This window comes from Eretmochelys imbricata, chromosome 8 (genome assembly GCF_965152235.1).
Source record: "Eretmochelys imbricata isolate rEreImb1 chromosome 8, rEreImb1.hap1, whole genome shotgun sequence".
Taxonomy (NCBI): Eukaryota; Metazoa; Chordata; order Testudines; family Cheloniidae; genus Eretmochelys; species Eretmochelys imbricata.
In genome coordinates, this window is record NC_135579.1 from 100406693 (window position 1) to 100433305 (window position 26613).

Below are 26613 nucleotides of genomic sequence, written 5' to 3' on the forward strand. Positions count from 1 at the left end.
TTTCCAAGGCCTTGGCAAATAGACTGTAAACTGTGATTGGTTCGGTCCTGCACGCTGAATCAGATCTATTGTGTCTCCAGCAGGTCAATTTTTTATAACCTTTTCCTATTGCAGGATGTAATGTCAGCCTTTAAGATGTTTGATTTGCATGTTTGGTTGATTTCCCTTGATCAAGATAAGGCTTTTGATCTTGCAGATCATGGATATTTTATTTTGAATCCTTTCTGCTTTTGGTTTTGGGCTCAGATTTGTCTCCTGCATTTAGTGAGTCAGGGTTGTTCCCTGTCTGGGTTGCTGTACTGTTACTCTTTCTACTGAGCCTCTATCATGCATGTAATGAAAGCATCTTTCTGGCCTTTCTCTCCCTGCTCCAACTTGTACTCTGGAGAAAGTCTCCACATATGCTGATGATGTGACTGTGTTTATTACTCATGATTGTGATGTCCAGGTTTTCAATGAATGTCAGCACTATTTTGAGCAGACTTCCTCAGCTGGCATAAATTGTGGGATGAGTGACTCCTGCTGGGGGCTTGAGTGATCTCCCACCCCATGACTTTGCCGGGGGGTGGGAGGGGTGGGGTGGTATTGTGGAGCCGAACTGGCTTTTAGGCACTAGGAATTATGCTGGGACTGGATGATATTCTGGGTTGGAATTGGGAGGGGGTCATGGAAATGTTGCAAAGGTGGAAATAGTATTTGCCTTGACTCTTCTTCAGGGGGTGGGTGCTTGTCATTAATAATGTAATTGCTTCGATATTGTACTGTTTTGGATCCCCAGCCACACTTTTTAGAAAGGTTCTTTTGGATTCTTTCTGCAATAGCCATCGTTGGCTGAGGCGGAGTATTATATATCTGCTTGCTGTGGAAGGGGTTCAGGGTCTCACTGATCTGAGCGCTGCTTTTTGGTTGCCATCTCTAGAGTAGCTGTTGTTTGTGGATGAACCTGTTCCTTGGAAGCACCTGGTCTTTGCTTTTTCCTCAGTGGGTAGAGGGTTTGGATTTTGCTAGGGAACTTTTTTTTATTGGACCTGGGTGTCTCAGTTTTGATATGTTGCCTCTTTCTTTATCAAAGCCTTTTTACGCTGGGAGATTTTTTTTAAGCTGAGGATGCAGGATAGGCAGCTGGAGTTCCCAAGGCTGCATGCTGAACCCCTTGTTTATAACCTTATTCTTGTTTGTAGATCTGTGGAATGCTTGCAAACTTCATTCTGGGTCAAGCAAAGATGGCCATTTTAAAAAGTAGACATACATTGTTTGGTACTGGGGTTACAGATGTTCTTCAGTATTTTAGATTGTTCATGGTTTTACACCTTCATTTGGAGTTTAGATGTTATATTCTTTTAAGACATTTGGATCAATATGTTCAGCAGGTTGGCTATTGGAAATGCACTTTGTGCTGTTGGGGATAGGCAATCATTTTTGAATTTGTAATTTATTTTCTTGTTTTTACTGTGTTTTTGCACTTATTTTATCAAATGTTTTAAAAGTCAAACTCTCCCTCTCTCTCTCTTCCTTCTCCCCCACCCCAAAAATTTACTTACATTTCAGTGTATAGTATATAGAGCAGTATAAACAAGTCATTGTCCGTATGAAATTTTAGTTTGTACTGACTGCACTAGTGCATTTAATGTAGCCTGTTGTAAAACTAGACAAAGATCTAGATGAATTGCCGTACCCCCTGGAAGACCTCTGTGTATCCCCATGGTTACACGTGTCCCTCATTGAGAACCACACTCTAGTCATTAAGGCACTCATCTGTGAGATGGCAGATCACAATTCAACTCCCTGTTCCCCCTCTGGCAGAGGTGGGACTTGGACTGGGGGTCTCCCACATTCCAGCTGAGTACCCTAAACACTGGGCCAAAAGTTATGAGGGAAGTGCTTCACAGACACCTAACAACTGAGAATCCTAGGCAGAGATAGGTGACTACCTAGTATACTCGTGTTTGTGAATCCCATTCTTAGGTGTCTATTTCCCTCCATTCATTGTAAAGGAAGCCTGAGTGCCTAACTCAGGCTTTGTGAATCCCAGTGATTTTCTAGGCACCTAAATGTTAGTCATAGAGATGCTGAGTATCACAATGCCTAAGTCCGGTGAGGTGAGCTGTAGCTCACGAAAGCTTATGCTCAAATAAATTTGTTAGTCTCTAAGGTGCCACAAGTACTCCTTTTCTTTAAGTCCCTTTGTGAATCTAGCCCTAACTGTCTTGCATGGGATACTGAAAGTTCAATTGAAGCAGTGCTTGGAATTGGGTCATTGCCAGACTCTGTGGACTGCATTTAGCCAACCAATCTCAAGGAATAAGGTTTTGTTTGTTTTCCCACTAAAATCAAAACACTTGGAGACTTTATAGTTAGCCACATAGCTGGGGATAAATTGTCAAGTAAATGCTGTGTTCTAACAGACCCAATCAACTCACTGTTGCCTTTCTTTTCATAATCACAAAATTAAATAGTTCATGTAGAAAGGCAGTAAAGACAGATGCACAGTTTTGGCCTTGATTAGCTTCTATCCATTCTATCATGCAAAATTATCTTCTCTAGTTGGTTTTCTCTTGTCAAGAGTTTCATGTTCTTTAGGAGATATAAGGGACCTTGGTGATTTCTTCATATTCTTTGCAGATCCAACAGTATTTTCTCCCACATTTGCCATTAGAGGGCAGTGTAGGCATCACTGAATCCACATCCCAAGTACCGTGAGTTCCTTCCCATACTCTTGTTACGTTCCTGTAAAGCACACATCTATGAATAAGGGATAATGCAGACATCTGGGAAATAAATATGATGAAAGGATTAAAAATCTTTTCCCTGTATTAATAATAGCACAAAGTGCTAAGTTATCTTTGATCTTACTAAGTTTATGGTCTCTACTACAAATTACCTTTGGCAAGGGAGATGGGTAAACTGGTAAAATAAAAATAAAAATGCCTCTCGTTTCCAAATCTTGTGCCAAAACTCAAACCCCAAATAAGTGTTGAAATTGGGAATTTTTTCAACTAACAGGTTTTTTTCACATTAATTCTCATTTCCTCATGCTTCTTGAGATGTCAGTTCTAGCTAGCCCTTGTAATAGAGCAGAAATATCCAAATACAGCAAGAGAAGCTGTGTACATGGTAGTGTGTTTTGTGAAATTTCCAGGTCCGTTTGGCAGAATCAAGGCGTTCAGATGAGATAAATTTGAGATGATGCTGATGATAATTATTTGTATTACAATACAGCCTGTCAGCCCCAACTGAGCCTGGGACCCCCATTCTGCTAGATGCTGTACAAATACCTACTGTGGGTCAGTCTTTGCCCCACAGAGCTTACAATATAAATAGACGGGAAGTATTATTATGCCACTTTTACAGATGGGAACTTAGCCCAAAGAGAGTGAGTGACTTCTCCAAGGTCATGCAGACAGTCTGTGGCCAAATTGGGAATAGAAACCAGGTCTTGCAAGTCCCAGAATAGTGCTTTAATCAGAAGACCATCCTTCCAGAGAAGCTTCTAAATGTATGGATGGATAGCTGAACAAGTTCTCCAGATCTTTGGGATCCACCTGTCATTTATCTTGTTTGAGCTGAATCTTAAAAGATTTAAGAGGTTCATTTCAGATAGGTATCTGCAATTTGGTAGTTTTATTTTGCATTTTTCTTCTAAACTGATCTGAAACCAATTTGGTCTGGAAATCACGCTGAAAACCTCCATTAAATGGGCTTTCAGGCAAAAGTATTGCTATTTCTTCTTTTTGGATAGACTGTACTTGTTACAAGAATTGCCTTTTCCATGTATATATCCAATTCCAGTCTCAAGTGAAAGCAAGAAGAGCAGTGTCATGTAGATTTGTTTATTTTTTTTCTTAAATATTGACCTAGCTTTTCTTGACATCAGGGAAGTTTCAGGTTGGATTTGATATGAGTTTTGGCCAAACGGTCTTATCTGAAGCTTCACACCTATCCTTAAGAGTGTATCCCTCGTGGGGAGTTGTCAAGGTTCCTCCCCCACTCTGAACTCTAGGGTACAGATGTGGGGACCTGCATGAAAACCTCCTAAGCTTACTTTTACCAGCTTAGGTTAAAACTTCCCCAAGGTACAAATTAATTTTATCCTTTGTCCTTGGAATATCCACTGCCACCACCAAACTCTAACTGGTTTACTGGGAAACGTAGTTTGGACACGTCTTTCCCCCCAAAATCCTCCCAACCCTTGCACCCCACTTCCTGGGAAAGGTTTGGTAAAAATCCTCACCCATTTGCATAGGTGACCACAGATCCAAACCCTTGGATCTGAGAACAATGAAAAAGCATTCAGTTTTCTTACAAGAAGACTTTTAATAGAAATAGAAGTAAATAGGAGTAAAGGAATCACCGCTGTAAAATCAGGATGGTAGGTACCTTACAGGGTAATTAGATTCAAAACATAGAGAATCCCTCTAGGCAAAATCTTAAGTTACAAAAAAGACACACAGACAGAAATAGTCATTCTATTCAGCACAATTCTTTTCTCAGCCATTTAAAGAAATCATAATCTAACACATACCTAGCTAGATTACTTACTAAAAGTTCTGAGACTCCATTCCTGTTCTGTCCCCGGCAAAAGCAGCATACAGACAGACAGAGACCCTTTGTTTCTCTCCCTCCTCCCAGTTTTTGAAAGTATCTTGTCTCCTCATTGGTCATTTTGGTCTGGTGCCAGCGAGGTTACCTTTAGCTTCTTAACCCTTTACGGGTGAGAGGATTTTTCCTCTGGCCAGGAGGGATTTTAAAGGGGTTTACCCTTCCCTTTATATTTATGACAGGAGTGCAATCTACATATCTAGAAGAGATGTATAACTATCATTGGTTAGCTCACTACCATAGCCCCTTGGAACCACAATGTCCGCTCAAGGCCTCCAGATGTTGATGCCTGGGAAGTATAACTCTTCCTCATATCCCTCCCTCCAAAGCCACCAAAACCACCAAACGAACAAAAACCAAACCAAACAACACCACCACTACTTTAGTGCCCCTCTGGCTAAGGAGACGTAAAATTGGCCCTGTGGTAGCAGAGGGAATGCAGGTTCTTCCTCATCTTTAAGGTTTTGGCAATCTCACTAACCCCTGTAAGAAGATCACAGAGAAAATTCTAAGCACAAATGAAAATGATTAAATATTTTTTGGGCTTTAGAGAAATTTAATTGTAACCTTTAAATCTACTCTTGTATAGTTCGACCCATATCCATATCCTGTGTAGCTGGGCCTGGTGTGAGGTAAATCATGGCATGATTAGAAGGCATAACTAACTGTTGGAACAGATTACTAAAGGATGTGGTAAATCAGCCGGGGTATAAATGCTAGTACACACAGTGTGTCACACATTAACTATCCACGTGGACCCTGCTGGCCTGCACTAAAAGTTCCCTAGTGCACACTGATGTAATACTGTTTCAAATGGGACTATGTCAACGTGCACTAGGGAACATTTAGTGCACACCAGCAAGGACCACGGACACAGTTACTATGCGATATGCTAGCATACACTAGAATTTATACCCCCTCTGGTGCATACTAATGCACTGAATAGACAAGCCCTGTATCTCATATCTGTTCAAAGAGCACATCAGCATTGCTACCTGGACATTTTAAACACCTAAACCCAATGCACCCAAAGACTAGGACAGCTTTGTATACTATTACCACTGTTGGGTCTATTCATCTCTGGTGTAATTGCACTGGCTGGAGTTACACCAGGACTGAATTTGACTCATAGTATATGCATGTCTCTTCTCTTGCCATGATGCAAAGGAAGAAAGGTATTAAAGAATCAGGAATTTTACTATGTTTTATCTTCTAAATAAAGAGGGTTTTTGGTTTTTTTTCTATGTGTATTTTTGAAAAAAATCATTTTTTGCAATATTTCTCTTCAAATCTACCCTGTATTGATGACTAAAGTACAATGAATTTTAATTTTGCTGTGGATATGAAGTGAAAAATGACATCTGGAAAGACATTAGTAAGGCGTTGCCAGTTATCTCCAAAAGGATTCCCTTAGCATTGACCTCAGGGTGGAGTCTCCCGCTCTTCTCCCCAAATGTTTACGTGGTTTTTACCTGCAGCTGAGTTCAGCAGCCTGCTTTTAGGTCTTGGCAGAAGGAAGAGTACTGCAGAAAGGAGTGAAGTCATCATCACATTAACCACATACTTATGGATCACTCTATGTGATGATCCTTTCTAGAGCAAATTCGAGTGATGGCAAGATTCTAGATCATGTCAGTATCCAGGATCCAAGCTAGCTCTTCTCATTTATCAACATTGTTTTTACTGCAGTTTGGAAATACATCAAAATATGAAATTATTGAATGGTTTCTGTGTATGGGTCTGTACTGAAGGCTGATTGGCAACTGCTAGTATGCATTCTGCAAGACCACATTAGTATAGCATGATTACCAACTCTGAGTGGGTTGCAGTGCTAAAATGATACCTGTCCCCCCCTTCCTGGGATGCATCATGGTGCACTTCATTTTTCATATGCATTAACACATCAATATCCATCAATGGCTGAATGAACGAGGGCCTCTTACATCTAAAGGAAGTTCCTTCTTGCTCATTGTTGACGTATGTTGGTATGGCAGAGTGGGAGGCGCTTATGCTACCATTTCCCGTGCACTACCAGCTCTGTGGACAAAGAGGATGTCAGGTACTCAGCCGATTAATATGATACTTTTTCAGCACTAAATTCAAAGGAAAAAGGATTTTGTTGCTTTTTATCAAATTTGCAAGTACTGACCTCACGCACACCTTCTTTACCATCTTCTAATGGGAAACCTGCTTCCTGCTAATACAGTTAAGTGGTTCTGAAGTGTTCATACCTCTGCTTTTTTATTATTTAGTATTATTATTTTGCAATGCAATTTCCATCATTTTGGTTAATCCCAAATTGCAAAGTATTCACTTTTAGCTATAAGATACAGTAAATTTTACAGCAGGAGACATTTTTTCTGACCAGTGTGTATTTCAGTTGTTAGCAAATGGCTCCCAAAATATGAATTGCTACTCCTTTCCTGACATGTACAAGACAGAGTCCAGGATATGTTTGCATTACCAAATGTCATATTGTATTAGAATCTACAATTATTAGATTTTCAGTAATAGGAGCAAACATATTATAGAGTTATACAATTGCATAAATATTGACATATTATTGATGCAGATAGCGAAAAGACATCAGGAAGAGGGAGCAAGAAGCAACTTTATGGTGCTGAGTGTGAGGTGATAAAGGGCAATCCAAGAAGCAGCCAGAAATGGTAGACGGAGAGAAAGATGTCGGAGGTAAAGAGGTTAATTTGGGAATCATCTGCATAAAGACAGTTGAAACTCTCAGAGTGGAGGAGGTTGCTAGGACAGAGTGCATTATAGAGAAGATGGAAGAGTGACTATGAGAGACATCTATAGATATCTGGAGAAAGGAGCGTGGGGGAGCAAATAAGAGATGCTGAAGGGGCAGGCATCAGAGAGGGCCGATGAGCTTCTGAGGTGCAGAAGCCAAGATACGAGTGTGGAGTCCTGCACTTAGGAAGGAAGAATCCCATGCACTGCTACAGGCTGGGGACTGACTGGTTAAGCAGCAGTTCTGCAGACAAGGACCTGGGGATTACAGTGGACGAGAAGCTGGATCTGAGTCAGCAGTGTGCCCTCGTTGCCAAGAAGGCCAATGGCATACTGGGCTGTATTAGTAGGAGCATTGCCAGCAGATCGAGGGGAGTGATTGTTTCCCCCTCTATTCGGCACTGGTTAGGCCACACTTGGAGTACTGCATCCAGTTTTGGTCCCCCCACTACAGAAGGGATGTGGACAAATTGGAGAGTCCAGCAGAGGGCAATAAAAATGATTAGGGGGCTGGGGCACATGACTTATGTGGAGAGGCTGAGGGACTTGGGGTTATTTAGTCTGCAGAAGAGAATAGTGAGGGGGGATTTGATAACAGCCTTCAACTACCCAAAGGGGGGTTCCAAAGAGGATGGAGCTCAGCTGTTCTCAGTGGTGGCAGATGACAGAACAAGGAGCAATGGCCTCAAGTTGCAGTGGGGGAGGTCTAGGTTGGATATTAGGAAACACTATTTCACTGGGAGGGTGGTGAAGCACTGGAATGGGTTTTCAAGGCATGGCTTGACAAAGCCTTGGAGGGGATGATTTAGTTGGTGTTGGTCCTGCTTTGAGCAGGGGATTGGACTAGATGACCTCCTGAGGTCTCTTCCAACCCTAATATTCTATGATTCTATGAGAAGAGAGAAAGTAGAGCGTGGTCAGCATTGTTGAAGGCAGCACGTGGACGAAGAGTAAAGGTGGAGAAGTAACTCTGATTTAGCTGGGAGGAGGTCTTAGCTAGTAAAGTTTCAGTGAAGCTGGATTCAGCAGGCAGGATCAGGCAAAGAAACACCCCTAAATTAATGGAACCATCAAGATGTTGTACATATGTCAAACAGAGTGCGATTGTATTTATTCTCTCTTTTCTTTCATTTCCTTTGCTGCATTTTCATTTTTTAATATTTATTTGGGACCAGTATCAAATGTGCATTGCAGCCAATAGAAAAACTTCCATCGACTTTGTATCAGCCTCTCCACGTGCCATGTCTGAAATTAGATTATGAACTGTTCAGGGTAAAGGCAGTATCTGTAACTGTTTATTATTATTGTAAATAATAATGGAAATGATCATTAATTTCCAGAATGGATCATGTCTGGAATAAAGAGGTCACATATTTTTATCCTACTTTGTTTCCATAATCTTGGGGGATGTTGTCCACATTTTAATTTGTGTGACTGGGCACATCCATCTTGTTCTCCATTTTATTGTGAAGTCTTCAAAAAGACAGCATTGAGTTTATCAAGAATTTCCTTGGTCTTTAGCCACAGAGACATAATTTTTAAAAAAATAATGCTTGTCTTATTTCTTGTTCAATTTGGCTGATTCAAATTGGATCACTTCATTTGACCCAGACTGCAGCCATGATTCCAAAAATTCAACCAATCTAAGGCCAGCACTTTTTTCTTTAATAGCAGACTAATTGGCAGGCAATTAATCTGCTCATCTGTGAAGAGAAAATTTATTGCAATAAGTAGATTCATTTCCAGAAGTCATTCTCTAAGGTAACATTCCAGTGGCCTTGTTTACTTCACGCCCTGATCCAACGCCTCAACAGTAGCACAGGTCAATTAGTGGACAAATTAAGCAATTATTAGCCACTAACAAGGGTGACTGGCATCATTACCCTTCCTGTTTACCACCAAACTGTTATTTTAAGACAAGGACCAACAAATAAATTAGGGCATCTGTTATATTGCTGTGTCTGCCTTGAAGTAAATGATATTAAATGGGTTTTGGCTGCTGCCAAATTTTTAACCTTGGCCTAATGAGATACACTGATATATCTCTTGCTGATTATAGAAACTGTAAAATTTAATTTGTGTTGATTTATTAAAACAAGAACCAAGTTCTGTGAGATGGTATTTTTTTAATAATCCAGCATCAATCTTTTAATTTTAAATATCCTTGGATCATCAAGTTCCTCTAAAAGAAAAGCTCTGCACTAATTCTAGTGATTATTTTTGGTTGTTTACAATAATTTTATGGTGGGGTTTGCATGCATAAATATACATTTTCCATTTGTGTGTTCTCTTATGCTCCTGGGTGCTAGTCTTACTTCCGTTTTAGACTTCAGTGGGGTTTTTTTTTTAAACTCTTGCTTTATTTTTGTCACATGACCCACAATAACAGATAATTGCTGAAGCATTTACTCAGCTTCGGGTATCTGTCATCTCAGAATATGGAAAAGGTAGAGCAAATATCTCAGCGGAGTTTAGTAACTTGGAGGCAGCGTGACCTAGTAGGTAGGCCATCAGACTGGGAGTCAGGAGACCTAGGTTCAACTCGTGGCTCTGCCACAGACCTGAAGTGTGACCGTGTCCAAATCACATCATCTTGGTTTCCCCCTCAGCCTTTGTCTGTCTTGTCTATAAAGACTGTAAGCCCTTCACTACAATCACTGTCTCTTCTTATGTGTTTATACGGTGCCTATCACAGTGGGGCCCTGATTTGGTGGGGACACTAGTGTAATATGAATAATAAATAAGAAGAATCCCACTTCAGAATTCATCAGGAGGTCGAGGCTTTGTGGGGTGGCATGTTGCAGACCTTGAATCAAGAAATGCACTGTCTAACAGCAAAGAAGAACCTGCTTTGGTTGAAACATTTAGGTCTGTCCACACTGTAGTTAGACACACGTGGCCAGCCCCCATCAGCTGGCTTGGGCCAAGAGGCCCTTTGATGGTGGTGTAGATGGTCGGGCTCTGGCTATTGCCCCAGCTCTGGTATCCTCCCAGCTCGTATGGTTCTAGACCCCAGGCTCCAGCCCAAGCACAAATGTCTGCACCACAATTAAGCAGCCACTTAGTCTGAGTCCCACAAGCCCAAGTCAGCTGGTATGGGCCAGCTGTGGGTTTTTAATTGCAGTGTAGATACCCTTATTATCCCTTTCCTGCCAATAAGATCTTGTCATCATTCACACAAACTATTCGCAGTGCTCTGAATACCTCCCACTACCTAAGACTTCTTTACAAGAAACCAAGAGTTTCCTGTGTACATTTAAATCATCAGTGAGATGTCCTTGCCATGATCTACAAGCGAGACTGCATTAAATAACAGAAACAAAGCAGGAAAAAGCCTGTACCAGCCCTTCAGGGGCAGAGGTTGCCATCAGAGCAGAACTCAGACATATTGGGGCTAGCTGCCAGAACTACCAGAATGAAAACAGTAGTCGAGGAGAACCCGAGGCATGTGTCCATATAGCCCACTATAGTGTATAGGAATACGGTAGCAGCCTTTTAAATAGTTGTGAGCCTTCTAGTGGTGCTCACGATGTACTATGTTTTGGAAGCAACCAAAAACCAGTCAAGCAGCAGAATGTATGTAGGTAGGCATTGTGTGTTTATGTATAACTAGTAAACATGGTTATTTGGGTCCTGGCTCTGCCCATTGGATTTCTGTATGTTCTTAACATTGTGTAAAGAGAAAAAGACGTAACACCCACCAAAAAGCAGATCAGTTTTCTTATTTGTGAGGAGGTAGCTGAAGAAACATCTCCTAAACAATATAATTGCATGTGTGCTAATCCAGCTCCAAAAATTCAGCATTAGTCTCTGTCCCATTGAAAGACCTCACTATGGAAAGAGAGCCTCTCTCCTTCAAGATCTGCAGAGAAAAAGTCATTAGTCGACCAAAAGGTGTGAATGTTTAGGGTCAATTATAGACTAGTTTTCCTAGAAATCTAGAAGCCTTGGTTTCTCCAATGTGCCCCAACGATGTAGAATTCACTAACAGTAGCAGCAGTCGTTTAGATCTGCTGGTGTTTAAAGTACAGAATGGATCTTAGCAAATGGCTTGAATCTGGGGGCTGTTTGGTAGATTTTGGACTCCATTTTAATGTAGATGTTTACCAGTGCTGTGCTTTACAGTTCAGCCAAACTACTGTGTCAAGTGTTTTGACATGGTCTGTGGGATTCAAATAACATAAGTTAATCATACCAGAAAAATAAGAGATGTCAGAAGTTTTAAAAGTAATTCAGTTCGCCCAGGCCATCACTGCTGAAATATTTCTTGCTGTATATTCCCTAGAGCTCTGTCCTGCCCAGTTTTAAAAGACTCAGGTGATGGGGCCTCTAGTACTACCTTGGAGAGACTACTGCATAGTCTAGTAGCTCTCACAATCAGTGATTTTTTTCTAATGATCTGCCTTAATTTTTCTCTGCTTAGTTTCATCCTGTTACAAGAGCTCGGTGTTTTGCTTTAATCTGGGGAAATTCAGTGAAAGGTCCTCGCATCACAGGATAGACCTTACTGGAAATAGAAAATAGTCATGACCTATCTCTGGGTGTCTCAGGATTGCAAAGGCACTCAATTTGCTTTCACGTTTGTTTGGTGGCAGCTATTTTTATCAGTGTCAACTAGGTGGAGGATGAAGCGGGAAATCTAAACACAAGGCAGCCCTGCTTCCTCCCCCACACTAATAGTGCTGCCAGCCCCCTTCCGCGCATCGGTAGAATTGCAGGGTGCAGGTGGGAAATGTTCCCTACTCCAGTGCCAGCCCTAGGAGAGAGGAGGTGTATCGAAGTGATCTGAGCGCCAGATGGGGAGACAGGAACTTCTGAGTTCTAATGCTGACTCTTCCACTGACTAAGCTTAGGAAAGATACTTAGGGTCTGATTCTCCTCTGGCTTGTGTTGGCTTTAAACTGGTGTCAGTCCATTGACTTCAGGGGAGTTACTCCTGATTTACACTGCTGTAGGCTGGATTTTCCTCTCGCTTATCATCTCACTTCCTCAGTTTCTGTGGGCCTGATACTCAGCTGGTGTAAATGCACTGACTTCAATGGGGCTATGCCAATTTTCACCCGGTCAGGATCTGGCTTCTTCATCTGTAAATGGGGGGGTGGGATGAAACACTTATTTAACTCATTGGAGTATAATAAGGATTATTTTGTTAATGTTTGTAAAGCACTTTGAAGATTAAAAGTGCTACATGAATGCTTGCAAAATGCTGAAGGCCAGAGCTCTGTGTTGAACTGAAAGGAATGTTAATTTTATTTCAACTTTCAGAACAGAAACTAAAATTTATGTTGAAATTCTAATTTTATACCAAGAGGATCTTAACATTTTTCTTGTTTCTCCCAGGTATAATTGACTTCCTCGTGAGCCAACATCCCATAGCCAAAGTATTGCGAGATCACTTGGTCTTCAAGATAGCTCCAATGCTTAATCCAGATGGGGTGTATCTAGGAAACTACAGGTAGAGTATGTCATATTGAAACTGCAAATCATAACTTTGCATTGTTTTGCCACTCACTGTGACACAGTTGAGTTGTCTTTATTCCTCATTACTGGACTTCGTACAGAAATAAAATATTGCATGTGAACTAACAGCTCTCATATGGCCAAACACTATGGTCGGGTCAGAAGTCCTCATACGGCAAAACTCTCCCTGAACTCACTTCCCATTAAGCAATTGTATTAAGTGGTAGATTGGCCTGAGTAAGGCATGCTGGACTAGACCTATGGCTTATTATAGGATATTTGCTCTACAAGTCCCCTTGGATGTCTGAATTAAATTCAGCTAAATCCTCACTAGACCTTAGCCATGTTTTGTAAATGCATTCATTATGCTGTTCATCAGCCTCTGTGTAAATGTTTCAGTCAATCACAATTCTCTTCTCAGCTACCCAGATCATCCATTAAAGTCACAGATTTCTGTCTATTATTTTACGGTAATAGGTAGTGATACATGGAATGGAATAATCATCCCATCCTATGTTAATTTTGCTTCATTTTAATATTTGAATTAGCACTTTTCCTCCTCCTCTGTTGAAAACATATTCACAAATCTTTTGTTTTCTCTAAAATTGTTTGCTCTTAAATGCATTTATTTACAAAATTGATTTGTTGTGGGAGGTAATAATGAAAAGCAGCTGATTAGCTGGTGATTTGTTTGTGGGCAATTACATCTATCACACATATCTTTGGAAGAGAGGGCCCCTCAGAGATTTAATGGACTGTATGCAATTTTGCTTATAATGCAGGACTAAATAACACACACTGCAGCCATAGTACCTTGGGCTGTGATCTAATTAGGTATTTAATTGTTAGGCAGGATAGGGCCTCATTAGTTTATGGATGGGAGACCTCTGAGGAAGAACCAGCGTATTGCAGAAAATGGTGCTGATGAGTTAGTTTATTATTTTCCACTGTACGTCTCAGCTGTCCTCCCTCAGTTGTCTGCTGCCTTCTTAACTCTGACTGCAGGGAACGACATAGGCAATTTCACATGGTCAAAGTAAAGGTTAGGTATGTTGAAAGTTTTTGGGTGGGCATGGGCTCTTTAGATCCACGCTGACACTCCATGAATTCCCTGCTGCTTTGGAGTAGCTTCAGTTGGTTAGAAGAGACAGAGAGGAACAGAGGTGGGATTATGGGTCTATTTCTTTTATAATGACACTTTGAAATGTTGGCTCTGCCTTCGGGGTACGTGCTAATGATCAAACCGCGTAATGGTTCTATGGTCTTGAAATGGTTCCAGGATCCATGTTATGCTACTCCTAGGACCTGCAAAGGCAAAACATTTAGAGAACTCCAGTGACTGCTAAGTAATCTTACTTTCCCCACATAAATCTACCTGCCCTGTAGATTTTCCTGCAGGATTATTATTTATACACTGCTATTGAGATGCATGAGGCTTCACAGACATGCATCTGGCCCATAATTTGTAGGGTCCTTTGGGATGCCAGGTATTATGAAAGGACATTATATTTCCTTTCATAATTGCTGAGCTGATAGCACATTATCATTTTAGCCTTTCATATTATGCAGAATTTTCAGCTCTCCTGGACTAAAAGGTTTGTTAATGAGGTAGCTGGAAAAGCATCTGATCTGTTTGCAATTTTTTACTTTATTTGCAAAAGGCTTAATGCGACTAATAACTTAAAAATGAGTATAGTAAGCAGAATGTTACCTATTATGTTGAGAAGAATACAAAATGCCTAGTAATGTGCATGATTTGTAGTTAGTTAGTGCTGAGCTAGTAATTTACAACAATTTATTTCCTGCTCATGGAAAATCCACAGGCAGACCATGATTTATTTGCTTGAATGTATTGGCTGAATTAAAAAAAAAAACAAACCCTCCATGGATTGATCGCTAATATTTGAAATTTCAACTCTGATGCTTACCAGTCATTGGTCAGATAAGTCTATCTTGTACTTTTTTCTTCCCTGATTGGATTAGCACACAAACCGTTCCAGGGAGCAATTGTGCATATGTAACTGTAGGATTCAGAGATCTGCTGGCTGTGTACGTTCCACACTGCTGATGCATACAGAGTCTTTAGTGCCATGCTCAGCAGTTCTCAGTCATTTGGATTTTCTTCGTATTATCTCCCTCTTTCTCAAAGTGGTGGCTGGTGACTCTTTCTCTGGCTCACTGAAGGTTCACATTTGTCGCTATGTAAGCTAAGATAATGAAATGGGTAATTAAATTTCATACTTCGGGTTGTAAATTGATCTCCTGCCTCTGTCAGGGAGCTTTTCCCCCAATACAAGGCACTGCATAATTGGCAAGGCACATTATGGGAGTGTCTTCAATGTCCTCTGAAACATGCAACACTCTGGTCACTATTAAAAGTCGGGTTATGTCAACAATTACCGGGTGGTGGTGAAGTCCCCATATTATCCTATGATTAGAATAGGAAATAACTAGAGCTGGTCAGGAATTTTTTCACTAAATGTTTCTTAGTCGAAAAATGCTGATTTGTCAAAACCAAAATATGTCTGTAAAATTTTGACAGGAGGATTTCTCAGCTCAAAACATATATGAGAGCAAGACAGGTAGTAACCATAGAATAGCCAGTAGCCCAGTGATTAGGGTACTTCTCTGGGATATGGGAGATCCAGGTTCAACTCCCTTCTTTGCCTGATTGGGAGAGAATCAAGCAGAGCATGGACATGAACCTGGATCTCCCATATCCCAGGTGAGAGCACTAATCATTAGCCTATAAAATTAGTCTTTCTCGCTTTCTCATGCAGATGACGACAAATTCTAAAACCTCAAATGTGTTTGCAAAACAAGTTTCTTGTTTTCCAACCACCACTAGAAATAACTGCATATTGATGTAAGACAGTATGGTAACAGCTGGCTGACTTTTTCATGGTAACCATTGCCTGGAAGCAGGATATTGGACCAGCTGGACCTATGATCTGCTCCAGGAAAACAGCTACTTTGTTCCAAGCGCTCACTCTTTGAGGTTAGTGCTGTGAGCCAACACAGCAACAGTAATGCCAAAATTGTCTATTGTCTGCAAACTACTGCTAATACTCCAGGGAATGGAGCAAATGGGTTGTGACTCTGTGGGGACTTTCCAGTGGTGAAATGTTCATAACCAGCAGCAACTGAGTTTAATATCAGAGCTATAAAACATTTGCGCTCGGGGCACAGAAACATGCTCTGGGATGGTTATTAATATGCTCTGTACATTCAGGTTTTTTTCTGGAACAAATGTTTGTGGACATGAACTTCAAAGGCGTATATATCAGTATTTGTGGAAATTGGGTGTTAAATGAAACCTAGGCAAGTATTCATGATGGAAGTATGTGTGGTTTACCAAGCAGGGGACAAAAAAGATATCATGTGATCAATCTGTCTAACAGAGCCAAAAGTTTGAATATTTGAGATCTAACCACAGAGTAAAAGCCAAGATATTTGCTGAATCGATTTGAAAAAAAAATCTTGCTCTCCTTGTAATAGTACTCCATAAACCTTTAATAGAAAAATACATTAACAAGTATAGATATTCTTATAGGTATTGTACATGTGTATTGTGACAGGGTCAGACCAGATGGTTACAGGAGAGTGATAGATGGCAGATATATTAGCTCCAGGTTAAGTAGGTCCCTTTTCCCTGAGTAAGGTAACAGGGAAGGTTCCAGAACAATCAAGAACTTTTTGGAAACAATTAAGGCAGACAGGCAGATTAGAACACCTGCAGCCAATCAAGAAGCTGCCAGAATCAATTAAGACAGGCAGGCTAATCAGGGCACCTGGGTTTAAAAAGGAGCTCACTTCAGTTTGTGGTGTGCGTGCGAGGAGCTGGAGCAAGAGGCTCAAGAAGCTGAGAGTGAGAAGGCGTATACTGGAAGACTGAGAAGTATAAGCGTTAACAGACATCAGGAGGAAGGTCCTGTGGTGAGGACAAAGAAGGTGTTGGGAGGAGGCCATGGGGAAGTAGCCCAGGGAGTTGTAGCTGTCACACAGCTGTTCCAGAAGGCACTCTAGAGAGCTGCAGTCCACAGGGCCCTGGGCTGGAACCCAGGGTAGAGGGCGGGCCCGGGTTCCCCCAAACCTCCCAACTCTGGACCCAGCACAGGAGGTTCCACCAGAGGGGAAAGTCTCTGAGCTGTTCCCCGATTCACATGGTGGATCAGCAGAAACTGCAGGGATTGTTCTTACTCTTTTTTTTTGGTCCCATACTGGCCAGTGATGAGGCTAACTGAGTGAACGGCAGATTTGAGCCACGAAAGTGGCCAAACTGAGGGTTACTGTGAATCTCTGAGGCAAGCAAAATCCGCCAATAAGCGCAGGACCTACGAAGGTAGAGGAGGAACTTTGTCACAGTATATATACTTGGAGATGGTGAAACCATCTCTGCTCACCTTATTTGCAGTGAAGATTCTGACCAATTCATCAGGAATCAGAAGTGTTGCCTTTTCTTATAACACTTTCCTTATCAGGCATTACCCTAAGCATTCTCCCTCTACCCCAGTATATAGGAAGGGCTGAGAAATGAAAATTCTGCTGTTGTCAGTGGGCTACAGAAACACATCAGATTCAAAATGCCAAGCAGAGTTGCTTAGATACACATGTTGCGGGATTAGTGAGGAGTAGAGGTGAGGGAAAGTTGAGTTCCCAAAGTGCATAGTTCACCCACCCCTAATATGAATCAAGGTTCTGAATAGATCATTTGGATTGCTTACAATTTGGATACTCGCTATTGTTTGCCAGCATGCTAACATCACAAACCTTTGCCATAAGAATGCACTTGGAAGGATGAAACTGCCATATTCAAGTGTTTCTTCCTTCAACCTTTCAGTGAAAAACACATGCTCTTTTTGCTGAAGTGCTGTCCTATCTTGTTCTTTCACCTCTAATGTATGAACTAATAACAAGAATTCACAGCTCATTGTGTCTTTGGGATATGAAGATCCTGCCACAGAACAGGGAGATGGACTAGATTGCTTTCTAGAAGCTTTTTAAAACCAGGGTCACCTTTAAGTGTAACCCTCTTTATAATTACAGGGGAGGTGGAAACTGTTACCTTGCCCAGGGAAGTTTCTAAGTTAATTACACAGAATAAAGCCATACATTGAGATATTTAAAATGGCAGCTCCTTAAAGTGGCGCCTTTTTCTGTTCAAGGTGGCAACCTGTCTTCTGATCCCACCTGGATTGAAAGAACCTTTCTGGCAGATTTCTGTACAGGGCAAACATGGCAGAAATGGACTCATTCAGTGTGTGAAAAAACCCTTTCTGTGGGATCTTCCACAATGACACCAACCTTTTCTTCCTTGTGGGGATAAACTATGGGACAAATCTGTAAAACTAAGGGAAAACGGAATGATTAGTCTTATTTGGGTGGGACACACTTCTGCATCTCATTTCTGGCAACAAGATCAAACCCTAACTGAAGACAAATACATTTTCCCTTGTAATGCCCAACCAAATTCTGTTCCCTGGCTATAAATCTTCACTAACATCTAGGCCCGGGAAGGTATTTTTCCTTAACTTCTTCTCTCCATTTTTCTGTGATTTAGCATCATCATTCACTGAATATATGACACTACCCAGGGACATAGACAGGCCAAGGAAGTACGACAACGTGTTCTCAATTTGAAAGTCATGCATCCTGGGGGTTGGCCTGAACTTTCCTTATCAAGAACTTGTTCTAAAAGTCAGCACTGTGCAGTTGAATGGTGCTATGTGTTTCTGTGGGCGAAACGACTGTACCGCTCCATCTTCGCCTTAGATTAGTTCCAATCTGTCAGCCTCGCCTCCCTGAAATGAGACCCCAGGACAGCAAGAAAGGGAATATGTTTCTTAGTCTGGGAGGTCTTCAGTGAGGCATCCTAGAGATGCAATGACAAGACTGGAAGAAAGATGCCTTTTGTGGTCCGTGAGTTAGCAGCAAGCAGCTCCTACTGTCTGTTCCATGGCATTTATTGTTGCCTTCATTTGATTTGCTGTGACAGTGACACAAATCAGACAAGTAAAGTCTACATGCTAATTATAACATGCAGAGCTGTCATGTCTCAGACCTGGATTGCATTTATGGCTTGATTGTGAGACCTGCACTCGTATGCAAGAGTGGAGGGAGAGGGCACACAGATCTTCTCAAATCCCCTTTTCTCCCCCCGGCCTCTTTTAGGTGCCAGGCACAATGCTTTGAAGTCATCGCAGCCTCTTCTCCTTGCTAGTGCAACAGAGGCACTAGATGAAAGCTGGTCCTGCCTGTTAGGATATAGATGTTCAGGCCTGTCTGTAAAGGCTTATACTCTAAGAATTTAGGTGTATTCTTATCACTTGACTAGTTTATAGAGGTATAAAAGAAAGAATCAAAATCACTGTCTGCCGGTGTAAGGGCCTTCTCTTACTGTGACAGTCTGAGGCCCTGTTCTTAGGCTAAGATCTTTGGCTAAGCAGCAGAGGCAGCCATAAACGGGGAAGCGAACGGTCACCTCCTCACATTCCAAACTAGTTACATTGAAAGAAGGTGCTATTGGGCTGTTAGGAATACAATCCTGACCTGATAGTGCCTGTCACCTCCAGAGAAAGGGAAGTGCCTAGAAAATGTAAAAGGAAACTTAGTTTGATAGCATCCTGTCTGGCAAGAACTCACTTATCAATAGCTGGGATATGAAATTCTCATTTCTGTGTTGTTCTATCATTGTAGTCCCCATTTCCCTATTGTTTGTCTGTATAATCTCTGTCTGGTTCTGTGATTGTTTCTGTCTGCTGTATAATTAATTTTGCTGGGTGGAAACTAATTAAGGTGGTGGGATATAATGGGTTAGCTAATCATGTTACAATACGTTAGGATTGGTTAGTTACATTTCAGGAAAATGATTGATTAAGGTATAGCAAAGCAGAACTCAAGTTTTACTACATGGTCTGCAGTCAATCAGGAAGTAAGTGGGGGAAATGGGAACAGGGAATGGGGGTGGGGAAATTGGAATCATGTTTGGCTAAGGGGGGGAAATGGGAACAGGGACACAGGTGAGGCTCTGCGGTGTCAGAGCTGGGAAGGGGGACACTAAGGAAGGAAACTGGAATCATGCTTGCTGGAAGTTCACCCCAATAAACATTGAATTGTTTGCACCTTTGGACTTCGGGTATTGTTGCTCTGTGTTCATGCGAGAAGGACCAGGGAAGGAAGCGGGTGAAGGAATAAGCCCCTAACACTGCCCCCTTCGCACTGGCCAACAGAACTGGCTCGCTGAGGGGTGGATGGCAGAGTCCCTATTGCTGTAGGCCCTCTCATCAGAAGGGGTCCTGCAGCATGGTCCCTCTAGCATGGACCATGGCTTAAAATACAGTTTAGCCCTTAAGCTTCTTAAACGGCTGTTTCTTCCACAATGCTTAGGACTGTGTTCTTGGTAGCAGCTTGCCCTTTGGCACTGGAATGTCTGACAGCCCATCCCTAAGGCAGGTCTGGGGTCTGGGCCGGCCAGATTCTGTGTTACTGAGGAGTGAGGGGAAGGACCCCACTGTGGTGCTCCTGGACTTGGTCACATGTTGAATTTATTCTTCAGCCATTCTCAAAACCCCTGGCCACATATGGCTTTGGGATCTAAAACAGGCCTCTAAAGAACACACCAGAAAGGGCAGAGAGCTGACTTCTGCCTACTTTGCACTTCCTTAGCACCTTCCACAGGAGAACCTGGAAACGCCTTACAAGTCTTTAGTGAAACAAGTTCTGTCCCAGCAGCTCTCTGAGGTGAGTGAGCTCTATGGGCCAGACGGTGTGGTTTGCACACTGCCCTGAAGATAGTGTGGAGCTGTCCACACTATCCTCAGGGGAGTGTGCAAACCACACAGGAGAAGCATCAGAAGGGATTGTATCTGAGGCACAAACCATCCCCTGCCAGTTCATTGGGCCCACGCTGTGGGCCACTGCGCAAGAAGGTAAGGGATAGGACCACAGCTTCTCCACTTCCTTGCCTGTCCCCATACCTGTGGTTGTGGAGTCTCCTTGTGGGCTCCCCTAACATGCCTTCACTAAGGGTATGTCTACACAGCATCTGGGTGGTGTAATTACCAGTATAGACAGAGGTACACATGCTAGCTCTGTTCAGACTAGTGCCTAAGAATAATGGTTGCGTTAGCTTGGCCTAGCCGCCCAAGCATAATCCCGCCTTACCCCAGGGTACATACTTGTGTGGCTCGCCCAAGCAATTTCCTGAAAGGCCACATTCCTGTTTTTAGAAGCTAGTGGAGTTAGTGCTTGTATGTCTACCTGAGCTGGGAATTACACTTCCCAGCTGCTTTGTAGACATACAGGACAATCACTATCTAGCCCCGAATCGTATAGTTCCCAAAGCCATAAAGTGAGCCTGTGTCTTCGTCGGGAATAGAATGTGGCTCATGTGACTCCCAGTTTTGTCATCTGACTATAAGGCCTCTCTTAATTTTCTCCCCGCTACAGGAGGCTTGGACCATATTTGCAGTTAAAAGCGCACAGGCTCATGTCTTTCACACTCAGCACCTCTGAACAGATACTCAGTGAATCAGACACAGAACTAGTTCTCAAGCTGGTCTCATTTCTACTGACCCATGCAGGGGTATTGCCCCTGTGAAGAACATCTTTCAATAGAGCCATACTAGTGCCAGTGATCCATCCTAAACTCTGACATTACAGAGAACACCATGTTTGCTGCTGTCCCATTCCTGTCCTCCTCTAGTGCCGAATACATTGGGAAAACTCGAGAACATGTCACAGGGAGATTACAAGAAGTCAAAAACCTGCTACTGTTTTTTAAATAGAGAAGGCACTACCCTTAGGTGAGGGATATGCAAGAGAGAAATGTGTTGGGGAAAAAATCTTCAGTGGAGGTAAGAAACTTTCAGTTCTTTTCCCCCGTTCCTTTAATCCCCTTCCCTTGGGCTCCTGGGGAGTACTTTCTCCTCCTTTGCACAATGGTAATGATCATGAATACTGATGAGATAACACAATGCTTGGGGAAGCACCAACCAGTCATTTCCTAGATAATTTCTTAGGATACTGAGCACCCTGTTCAAAATGTACCCGGTTAGCCACTGGTGTTTTGGGAAAGGTTTTGGATAGCCAAGTGGGTCAGGGATTCGTTCACCACCACCACCCCCAGTCCAGAAAAGGCACATTTGGAATGCCTTCATTGTAATTTCATGCTTTTAAAGTAGATTTTTTTCCAGACCAATTTCCAGGTCTTTTTGGTGGATTCTAAAAAAAGTTGAGGTTTAATTTCCACTTTCGCAGGAAAAAGTTGAGGAGACTGCTGACAATAACAGTGTAAAATGGGATGGTGAACTTTGATCTGCAAAATATTCTAGTAGAAACCAAGATCAGGCCCATTAATCTTGCCAAATGTAATTTTGGGGGGAGAAGGGTTTAGGAAAGCTTTAGAAGGACCAAGCCATTTAATTTAATTTAATTAATTACCATTAATTTATAAACACTTCTAAACTCCTGTAAAATTACAATGCTTTTTTTAAACATTAAACATAGCACAAAACAAACAAACAAAACGGGGCCTATTTTCCCTCGAAAGATCCACCTGTTTATATGTAAATTTGGGGTTTTAGTGTGTCATATTGAGAACACTTTCCTAGTGATCTCTTGGGTTTTCCTTTATCATTGTCACCGTACTCTGCTAAACAGGAGGCAGTGGGTCTAGATGATAGAACATGGGCTTAAGTTACCAATCTTTAAACTAGAAAACAAAGCTGCAAAATTCAGCTCTGGACTCAGATCTAGGGTCATCTCCGATATGTCTATGCAGCAATCAAAGGGTGTAATTACAGCTTGTGTAGACACACCTGAGCTAACTGTAAGCTAGCTAGCTTGGGTCCTGGAGCAGCAAAGCTGTGGCAGCGTGCACTTCAGGTGCTGGCTGTACAAGCCTACTCAGAACCTTGGGCACGCTGAAGCTCCGGGACTCAGCCAGCTAGATTAGCGCTAGCTTGTGTATGTCTATCCAAGCTGTAATCACACCCTGTGATTACAGTATAGATATTCCCGCATTTAAACAAGGGCAACCCCTTCCCTTGCTTGCAAAGATAGTAGTTAGATACACCTGGTGATGCAGGTGGAGTGGGGAGCCTGAGGGAGCAGACGTTGTAACTTAGGACAATTCGATCTTTGTGGGTTATTACTTGAGGGAATCTTTTTTGGTATTATATTTATCTGAAAACCCAGTAGGAAAAGTTACTGTGGACTGGATATGTCAAGTGGGTTCTAATGGTCAGTTGTCTTGCTGTGAGATATGGCTACTTATACAGGTTATGTCATTTGTGCAATATCCTTGATTATTTTTCACCTACCTTGCTGGGGGGAAAAAGGTTTTTTTGTTTAATTTCGTCCACACATATGTAATTCACAGGTTGAACTGAATTGAAAAACAGGTTATCCATCTTAGAATGACAAGATGAAGCTTTCAATAGAGTTTATTTTTCCTAATTAGGTGTTTGTCTTTGTGTATTCTATATAACAGCATATAAGTAAACAATCATAGACCTTTGAATAAATGTATTGGTTTTATTTATGTTTCTGGGCATAAAAAATCTATAATTATCAGGTACAGCCACAGTATAACTGGTATTTAACGACAATTACTTTTTGTTACCATAGAAATGAGTCCAAAGTCATTACCTATAATTTCTCATTCCCAAACCTCACACATGTTGTATTGTGGTATTACCATAGTAATTGCCTATTAGTCATCATAAAATAAGCAGTTACCCAACAGATCTCAGGATACTGTGAAATCTCTCATCTTCTGCAAAACTTACAGCCCATGCTGCTCCTTGTTGTCCTTTAGTTGGATTTTTCCACAAACAAAAGAATGTTGGTGGTACGGAAACCTGAGTGGAGTTTGTTTGGATCTCTCAAAACGCACGGAATCACAGAAATTGTACATGGAAAGCTAAAGAGATCCATCCCCCTGAAAATGTATAATTGTTCCCTACTGTAGATTTTACAGGGCTTTGTCCAAATGAGTTATAAAAGACAAGCAACAGCTCTTCCACCACATCCCTTGAGAGTCTATTCCACACCTTAATGCAAGAGTAATCAATTATTTTTTGTCCAGGTCCAAATTTCTTGGTCAAGGTATAGTCAAGGTCCAGACTCCAGAGAAAATGATAAAAATAATAATAACAATAATGATGATAATAAGTAAATAAAAAGATTTCAACGTCTATTAAAAAGCGTCTGGCAGTTCTGATTTGGCCAGCGGTCCGCCTATTGACCACTCTTACCTTAATGTGTGTCATTAATGTGTGTCAATGAAATTTACCTGACATGCGACATAAATTTCTGTTGTCTGATCTCCTTAGTCCCAGTTATAGCTTGGTTATGTATGTTGTATTTATGAGAGACAGTGTGGCCCAGGGTAGGGCAGTGGGTTGGGACTCAGAAGATCTAGGCTCTGTTTCCAACTTTGTCACTGCCCTGTCGTGTGACAGTGGACAAATCATTTACTCTATCTATGTGCAGTGCTTAGCACGCTGGGGCCCCAGACTCAGCTTGGGTGTCTAGGCACTTGTGGGTTGCAAATGGTGAATAATAACTATGCCCAGGGCTGATGATGGGGGTAAACCATGTAGGTGGCTATTTTGCTCCACAGCAGCTCCAACCCAGCCATCTATCCACTTCAGCCAGGGCAAGTTCCTAGAAGATCTGCCTCTTTAAGGATGCCCCCACACCAGCTGGATGTAGCTGGGGCTCGGGCCATGAGCTACTTCATTAAAGGAAGGGGAAAAACAAGCAGCTAGAAAATGGCCATAATGGTGCAGCGGGAGATTCACCTACTTGGGCATAGCCAGTTCTATACCACTCACTCCCAGTACACACCACCCAACACAGGTTTGGAGGGGGCATGGCTGGACTCGCCTTTGCCCACCCAATTCAGATCCAACACCGAACACAGTTTCGGAATTTTACATGTTTTGATCCTGGCTGCTTGTGAATTTCAGAACTCATGCAATATACAGGATTGACAGCCCTGGAGAACAAAGTCCATGATGGATCCATGTTCACAGAACCAGTATGTTATGGGCAGTGGCAACAGAGAGAGCGTTGGTAGAGATGAAAGAGAGTGTTTTGTTTGCCCCCTATTCCTGTATGTGACTGGTAGAATAGCCCTTCCCTCCTTGCTTGGATTTTTTCCTTCAGTGCTGCTTTTATTGCTCGTTGACTGCTGTGATCTTAAGACAGTTTCAGTGGTTGCTGTTTTTTTCATCATTACTTTAAAAAAGTCCTCGTAAAATGGTTGTTATCCTTTATCTTAAAACAAATAGCAGCTTGCGAAAGGGGTCCCATACACTGCCAATGAAAATGCTCTTTATCCTGATGTGGTAACTGCTCATTTAAACCATATTACAGCTCCTGAGTATTTTCCAGTTGCTATTGATGTGACAAACTCTCTTGCACAGAGGACTGCACTAATCAATAGAGTTAGCATATGTGCTTTAATAACAAAACCGCATGCCTTGGGGTCTCCGCTGAATCTGAATCTTTTAGTAGCGTTAAATAAAGCTATATTTATTTTGCTTTTGGTGCAAAAATGCCTAATTTAATACGAGTTGTTTCCAAGGCTGGAAAATAGCGTTATGGTGACAATATTGCTTGTGACTAATGTTTAGCTAGTGTCAATGCCACTATTCTGTTGTAAGTGCTCCCTTCTCCTTTTAGTTAGATTGATCTGGAGCTACAGAGTGGCCTTTTATTTTTAGAGGAGCTGGGAGAGGAGTCATAATGAGAAATATTGAAATCATGGCTCTTTTTATATCTGCTATTATTCTGCCAAGAATGAGGCCTGATCTCCTTAAAGAGACAGGGCTATTTATTTTCCATTTAAATAGCACCATTCATGATTATTGCCTTAGAGCCATTAGGATAAGCAGCCATCTCAGGAGTCCCAGCCAAGTGAATTGAAGTTATGTTCTTAAGCTTCATTTATGCACTTAGGCTCCCATATCAGCCCTTTATCTATGTTTTAAAAATGTCTTCTAAAATGTGTTTGTGTCTGTAATTAGCGATGGTTAATTCCTAGACTCCGGGATTTTATTCCTGACACTACCAATGACTCACTGCGTGACTCCAGCCAACTTGTTTAAGATCGCTGTGCTTCTGTTTCCCTACCTGTAATTTAGGGATAATAATTACATATCTGTATAGCTAAAATTAGCTGGGAAGGTAGAAATATTAGCACTTGTAAAATGCTTTGAGATCCTCAGCTGCAAAGTGCTTCATGAGTATTACTATTTAGCAGAATGTTGTCCTTAAATACTGGCATGATATTAATGGGGTGGTGTGGGTGTAACCAAAAAAGCAGAATTTGGTTTTTAAATCTTGCACGTGAGGAAAGGGTAAAACGTGCTGAGTTGATCTCTGCACAAACGTTGCAATAAAGTGACGTCTATTGTTATAGCTGCAGTTGCCAGACTATGATCCACGGCATTTGTTAAGAGTTGATTTAAAGATCTGCATAGAGGAAGTCATTTACAATACACAAGTTTAGCACTCCTACAAATCAGAGGAACTGTGCTACATATTCTTGGACGCCTTCTGCCGGCACTTTATCTATTAACTAACTAGTTACATATTGTCAAGGTTCCTTCCCCACTCTGAACTCTAGGGTACAGATGTGGGGACCTGCATGAAAAAAACCCTAAGCTTATTTTTACCAGCTTAGGTTAAAACTTCCCCAAGGTACAAACTATTTTACCTTTTGTCCCTGGACTTTATTGCTGCCACCACCAACCCTCTAACAAATATAACCGGGAAAGAGCCCACTTGGAAACA

General features: G+C 41.8%; 1 protein-coding gene across 1 annotated transcript in view; it reads left to right on the forward strand.

Moving 5' to 3' along the window:
* Positions 1–26613, forward strand: part of AGBL4 (AGBL carboxypeptidase 4) — a 1373421-nt gene that overhangs the window by 1129823 nt on the left and 216985 nt on the right. The window contains exon 8 of the mRNA XM_077825380.1: positions 12688–12802. Within this exon, the coding sequence (XP_077681506.1) occupies positions 12688–12802 (115 nt within the window). The remainder of the gene's footprint in view (positions 1–12687; positions 12803–26613) is intronic.